The 6,561-nt window shown below is 57.5% G+C and overlaps 1 protein-coding gene across 3 annotated transcripts in view; it reads right to left on the minus strand.

Moving 5' to 3' along the window:
- OGDHL (oxoglutarate dehydrogenase L) overlaps positions 1–6,108 on the minus strand; it is a 31,977-nt gene extending 25,869 nt beyond the window's left edge. For 2 of the 3 annotated variants that reach the window (XR_009220409.1, XM_058542864.1), the window contains exons 1-4: positions 6,061–6,108; positions 3,746–3,820; positions 1,984–2,188; positions 47–217 (exon numbers count right to left, since the gene is read on the minus strand). Coding sequence is in view for 1 of the 3 variants with exons in the window: in XM_058542864.1 (XP_058398847.1) it covers positions 47–217; positions 1,984–2,187 (375 nt within the window). In the remaining 2 variants the exon portion in view is untranslated. Of the gene's footprint in view, positions 1–46; positions 218–1,983; positions 2,189–3,745; positions 3,821–6,060 lie in introns of those variants that run through there. The other variant, XM_058542865.1, reaches the window with a different exon arrangement.
- Between the last annotated feature and the right edge of the window lie 453 nt (positions 6,109–6,561).

Genomic DNA, 6,561 nt, shown 5'->3' on the forward strand with positions numbered 1-6,561 from the left:
CTGCCAGCCGTCCGTCCCCGCAGCCTGCGCCCTCCCGGCCGCTCACCTGGTAGGCCCGGATCAGCGACTGCACAGCCAGGTGGTCCTCCACCAGCTTGCTGGTCTTGGTCCGGCTTGAGACGGCCGGCCTACTCGCAGAGACGACAGAGGGAGGCCGAGGCTGAGCCGAGCCACAAGAGGCTTCCTCACTGGCTTTCCGGAAAAAGCTATCCCAGGACTGCACAGGGACGGAAGCAAGAAAACAGCCAGGTCAGGGCCTGAGGGGAGTGGGGGCTGGCCCAGCCTGGGGGCCCAGGGGTGTCGGATTTTCCTTCACCACCAAAGCTCTCAGGGCCCTCCCAGGACCCTACCAAGACCTCTCCTTCTCAACAGACCCAGGCCCCCACGCAGAGCCCAGATGTCTCCAGGAGCCAGCTTGGTAAGCGGTTGGGGGGAGGCTATAAGTTGTGACCCAGGGCTTCTGGTGGGAAAGGGGCTTCCAGGCCTGGGGAAACACGCCCCCACACACCGCAGGCTGGAGGAGCCCTTTGTGGAGGGCAATTTGGCAGACAGGCCCTCAACATTTTCAATGCACATATCTTTTGAACCAGCAATTCCACTGCTAGTAATTGATTCTACAGAAGTACTTGCGTGCCTAGAAGTACCTACAAGAACGTTCCCTGCAGGACTGTTTATAAAAATGGCAATGTAAAAACATCTAAGTGGTGATCAATAGGAAACTGGTTAAATAAATCAAGGTACTCTTAGAATCTGGAAGATTATGCAGTCCTTAAAAAAAATAAGGTGCATTTATTCCTGTGGATGTGGAATATCGCCAGCTATGTTGTAAAGTGAACAAAGCAGAAGAGGATGTACGGTTTGCTATTTGTGTAGAAGCAAATAGCAGACGTGCATTTGCACAAGCACCTCCGTGTTCTAGCAGAACACAGATAAAAGTGCTTTCCTCTGCACACTCTCATACAGCACTGGGTGGGGAATAAGGTAGGATAAGCCCTGTGGGCAATACCCATCAAAATTATACACAGAGATACGCTGTGACCAAACAATCCCACTTTGGGGACTATATCCTACAGATAACCACACACATGCAAGATGATGAATGTACAAGATTATGCACTGCAGCACTGGTCACAACAGCCAGTGACTGGAAATGAGCCAGATGTCTGTCACTGGGGATAGGGGTGGCACATCCACACAATGGAATACTACGCAGCTAGAGAAAAGAATGATGAGGCCCTTGATGGACTAACATGGAAAGATCTTGGAGAAGGATACTAGGTGAAAAAAGCCTGGAGCAAATCAGTGTATGTTACATGTTTCTTTTCTGTAAAGGGGGGAATCCAGAGTTACGTTTATAAGAAGTAACCTACAGAAACTCTCCAAAAGGATACAGAAGCAACTAAGAGTAAAGTGGGGGACAGACAAGCGGGAGCTGAGCAGATAGGGGATGGATTGGGAGGGAGCCTTCCTCCTGTAGGATTTCATCCTTTTTGTTTTTGAACCACGTGAACGTATGACTTTCCTCTGAGGCATGACTGAAGAGGAGGGAGAGCAGTCTCACTTCTCACTTTTCACCATCACCTGATTTTTTTTTTTTTTTACCATCGGCAGGTATTTATCAGCTCAATACGTACATAAACACTTATGCCCCTAACTATATAACAAGGGGCCACCTGGAGACAGCACAGCATGACAAAGGGGGCAGGGCAAGTCTCAGGCCAGGGGTGGCTGAGCAGGGCATTATCATGGCTTCTCAAGCCAGACCACCACCCACTGGCTGGTTCAGCAAAAGGAAAACAACGGACTTTCCTCATCCAACATGAGGACAAGCCTCCTCCACAAACAGGCTCAACAGAGGACCTGAGAGGCAAAGAAACCTGCTCAAGATCACACAGCAGGTAAGTTGCTTCTTCCCACTGCCTCCTCAGCATCCCAGGCCCAGGAGCTTCCAGTCCACACAGTGGCCAGGGTAGGGGTGCCGACCTTGTGGACACTCTGGGGGTTTTCCAACCAGGCGAAGTACATCTCCTCCATGTAACTAAAGCCACCTCCATCTTTGCTGCTTGGGAAGGTGGCTGGTGGCCCAGACGACCTGCTGCACCAGCTGAACACCTGGACATCATGTGGGGCCAGGAGCCTCGCAGCCTGTGCCCCAAGCCGGGATGGCAGCAGCCTCAGCTGACTCATTCTAGACACAGGCAATGAGAGAGAAGCATAAACCACAGGACCAGGACAGAAGGCAGCTCAGGCAGCCACTGCTCACTTATCTGGCATTAGCCAGTCCTACTTGGCAGGTGGCCCTGGGCTAGGCAGTGACAAGGCAGCAGTGAATGGGACTCTGCCAGCCCTCCTGGGTTCTCTGCCTACTGGGAGATCCCAGCTCAATAAACTCCATCAACAGCTAGTGAGTGTGCCCGAGTCCCAGTCCTGCCGGGCCCCATCCACCCCAGCCTGTGCTCCCTCCCTGCCATCCCCCAAAGCCTGATGCAGAGACAAGTATCTCCTAGACCCTGCCTTAGGGAGCACCCAGCCCAGGTCCTGAAGCTCACTCAGAGGGTCACAGGGCATGTGCAAGCAGTACCCTGAAGTGGGCCACGCAGCTGGCAACCTTGGAACTCGGGCAGGGGAGTCCTACAGGGGTTGGGTGTGCCATGCAAGTTCAGGAAAAAGCTGGAAGGAGTCTGGCTGAGTGAAGGTGTGAGGGATGAGGGGTGATGAAGATGCACCATCTCAGGAGGCCCACGGCACTGCTGGATGTCCAGTCATTGTGACCAAAAGCGACCAGTGACTTCCTTTGACTGGAGGCCGATGACACTGGCCTCAATGGCCCCACTTCACAGCAGGTAGGACCGAGGTTCAGAGGAGGGAAGGGCTCTGGGGAGCAGCGTAAGGCAGAGCAGAAGGCAGGCCCCATGCCCAGCCCAGCTCTCGGCTGCAGCTGCCCTCTCTGGCTCCTGTACCTGCCCAGAGCTCACACTCAGGCCCAACATCACTCAGGACAGCTAACAGCGCAGGGGGTACGCACAAGCCGGAGAAGGACAGGAACCTGGAGCTCATCTCGCCTCCATTATGTCACTTGCCCTTTCCCAGGGAAGATTCCTGAATCATAGGCTTTCCATCGTGCGTGTAGTTGGGGGAGCTTCCTCCAGCCCCGAGGGGACAGGAGTTCTAAGAGCCTCCTCCAATCCTGGAGAGCCCCAGGGCTCCCTATCCAGGCAGGCTGGGGGCTGACAGGCCCACTGAGACCCTTGCTGCCCCCAGACCACTGCCACCTCGTCCTACACAGGATGTGTAAAGTAGGACCTCTGTTCTCCCACGCCCACAACTGGGAGCAGAGCCCCCTCCTCTGCCCCGCCCTGCACTGCCAGGACACAGAACAGCTCCCCTGGAATACTCGCTGATGCCTTTCTGCCCAGAGAATCCCAGCCTGTGAGCAGGCTGCAGAGCCAGAGCCACCCCACCCAGGGCCAGGCAGGCAGGAGGGGGCTGCCCCTCTTGCACAGCTCAGTCCCAGAAAACATGCTTTTTCCAGGTCCTGCCTGGGCCCGGCCTTGAGCCAACGCCCCTGGGGCCAGGTGTGCTCAGCCAACAGGCCACCCCCCATCTCAGATCAGCTCAACCAAGTCACCAGAACCAGAACCAGCTGGCTGGACCTTCCACAAAGGGTCAGGCCCCAAGACAGGGCAGGGCTCAGCCCTCCCAGCCTGCCTCCTCCCTCATTTCCTCTCTCTCCATCCAAACTCACATGACACAAAGGGAAGGCAGGGGTGGTCTCTTCAAGCGAGGGAAAGTGGGCTCCTCACGGCAACCAGCAGCAAGTCTAAACAGAGGAAAATTCAAAAGCAAAACTATGTCACACTGCAGGCAGGAAGGAGGCGGGTTCAGCTGGAACCTGAGCCCCAAGTGCCCCAAGCTCCCTTCCCACATGCTCAGCTCCTGAAGCTCTGGGCCTACTCCCCCTGGAGTAGCATCTCTCCAGGTGCGGGGTGGGGGCTCAAGGCATGAGCTCTGGGATCCGAGGGCCAGGGTCCCAATGCCTGCTCTGCCTCTGACTGTCCCCGAGGCCTGGGCAAACACACGGCTGCCCAGCCTAGATGGTCAATCAGCCCAGGAGCTATTGGCCTGGGGCATCAGAAGAATCTAAACAACCCAGGAAGCTCTATTATCCTCATTCTAAAGCAAAGGAAAGCGGATGCCAAGACCATCCATCGTGGGAATAAAAAGGAGAACACAGTCAGTGAGCACTGATTCTGGGGCAGGCACTGTGCTCCTTCAACCCTCAACAACCCCATGAGGTGGGCACTTGGATTAGCCCCACTGCATAAACAGGGTAACTGAGGCACAGAGAGGCTAAGCTGGTCAGTGATGGGGCTCTGGGTGGTTCCAGAGCCGGTGCCCTCCTCACTGCAGAGTCAAGATGTAAAGCCAGATTTCTCTTAACAACAAGGCACTTTCCAACGGCTGCAGCCAGCACTGCTCTCTCTGCCGGCACCCCCCCACCCCCATCGGGGAATGGGACAGTTCACTGGAGCAGTGACAAAGTCTGGCTGTGTCCAGCCCGGCCCGGTGCGGGAACACTGTGTTTTATAAACACTGAACGGTCTGGGGTAACCGCTGGACACTGCTGTGGCCTTCACCCGGCCTGGCAGGAGGACAGCCAGCCGGACACCCCTGCCCCCATCCCAGAAGGGCTTGAGGTCCCAGGAGCCCTGGAGGGCTGGGGTCAGAGCCAACCACAGTATCTGGAGCCAACGCCCCAGCCAGCCCTGCCAGGTCCTGCCCACATGGGCGAAGGCAGCAGCAAAGAGTCAGAGTCAGGCACCCTGAGCACCTCTGGCCCAGCCCAGCCCCCAGTGGACCAAGTGGCAGGTTGCTCTGGGGAGCTCTTGGGGTCTCCTCTCTAGGGACAAGGTCAGTACCATCCCCACACCTACCCCCAGAACTGTAACAACTGCAGTCATCCCTGGCCACTAAGCGTCCCACACACAAGGCCCTGTCTGGGCAGCCCGGGTGAGGGCCTATAGTAGAGATCAGTTAACAGAGATCCCGGGGAAGGGCCCTAACCAAGACCTTGAAGCTGGCCAGCAGCAGAACCTGGACTCACGCTGCTGCAGGCCAACTTTGGCCCCGCATTCTGAGAATTGGGTGGGCTTTTCTCAGGAATAAACCCAACTTTGGTTTGCTGAACCCAAGAGAAGGCCACGGAGGCAGACTCCGAGGTACGACGGACGGTAGGGAGGAGGTGAGCTTATTTCCTTGGCAGAGATGAAGCGCCTGAACTAAAGTCACGAGACCGGAAAAGTACAAGGGTAGATGGGGCCTGTTCTAAGAGGGGGTGCAAGAGCGGGTTTCGGCCCGCGGTGGACAGGTGCCAGAGTGAGGCTCTGGGATCCACTTAATGCCCATTGCACCCTGCTGGGACCTCAGGGTTACCCACTGCCCCCCTTCCCCATCTCCTGGGGGTGGGACAAGCACTTCCAGGCTGGCTGCAGCCTCAGGCCAGTCTTGCCTCTCTCAGGGCCTCAGTTTCCCCATCTGTTTGCAGAGACCATGGTTAAAAACTATCTAGAAGGGCCCTGCCCCGACGAAGTCCTGAGACTTCGAAGCTGCCTGCGTGTCCCGCCAGGCACGTAACACTGGACCCTCCCCAACCCCACGCGGCCCTCCGCAACCCCGGCCCCTTAAGAGGGCTACGACCAGCAGGCCCCTCCCCAGACCACGAAAGGCAGCGTGGACAGTCTGCAGTCTTCTGGCTGGAGAATTCTTGCCAGTGCCTGCAACCCCACCGTTAGCGCGTCGCTCCTGTACGCAAAACACTGCACTCGCAGGCTCAGACGTGCGGGAAGGGCTGGGGGGGGGGGTGTCCTCGGGAAGGTCGCGGCCAGCCAAGGGAGGAGCCAAGGTCACGCTCGCTCCCCCTCCTGCCTTCCCCGAGGGGGCGCGACTCAGCACTGCTGGCAGCGGCGCCCCAGACGCCGGGAGCAGGGAGCAGACGGGCCGCCCCCGAGACGGCAGAAGAGGAGGCGCAGGGACCCGGAGGGGAGGGGCGGCCGCGCTCACCGGGCCAGCGGAGCCCTGGGCCGCAGCGCGCTCCAGAGTCTGCAGGTCAGGGGGCTGCGCGCGGTGCGCGGCACGCGGTGCCAATTACCTGGGTCACGTGACGCGGCGGCGCCCCGGAGATTCTGCGCGTCGTGACGTCTCTGTGGACGCCCCACCCCACCCCGCCCCTGCCGGCGCTGTCCGCAGTGCTGACGGCCCGGGCCCCAGGCCGCCCGGCCGGGAAGAGTGAAAATCCTGCACACCGCAAGGACCTGGCACGCTGCTGAGCCCCTGAACCCCAATGTCCTCTTCTGAACACTAAGGAGAGTGTAACAGAAAATAAGCAGCCGTTTGTGTGTATGGGAGGATAGTTTCCGTTTTGTCGTCTGTAATAAAGGATACTATTGAAAGTCCTGCTCTCTTAGGGCTGTTTTGGAGAAAATATGAGATAATGCATATAAAGCTTATCTCAAAGCCTGAGACACATTTTACGCATCCATTATCCCAGTGATGGAGAGCTAG

The sequence above is a fragment of the Diceros bicornis genome, chromosome 6 (genome assembly GCF_020826845.1).
Source record: "Diceros bicornis minor isolate mBicDic1 chromosome 6, mDicBic1.mat.cur, whole genome shotgun sequence".
Classification (NCBI taxonomy): Eukaryota; Metazoa; Chordata; class Mammalia; order Perissodactyla; family Rhinocerotidae; genus Diceros; species Diceros bicornis.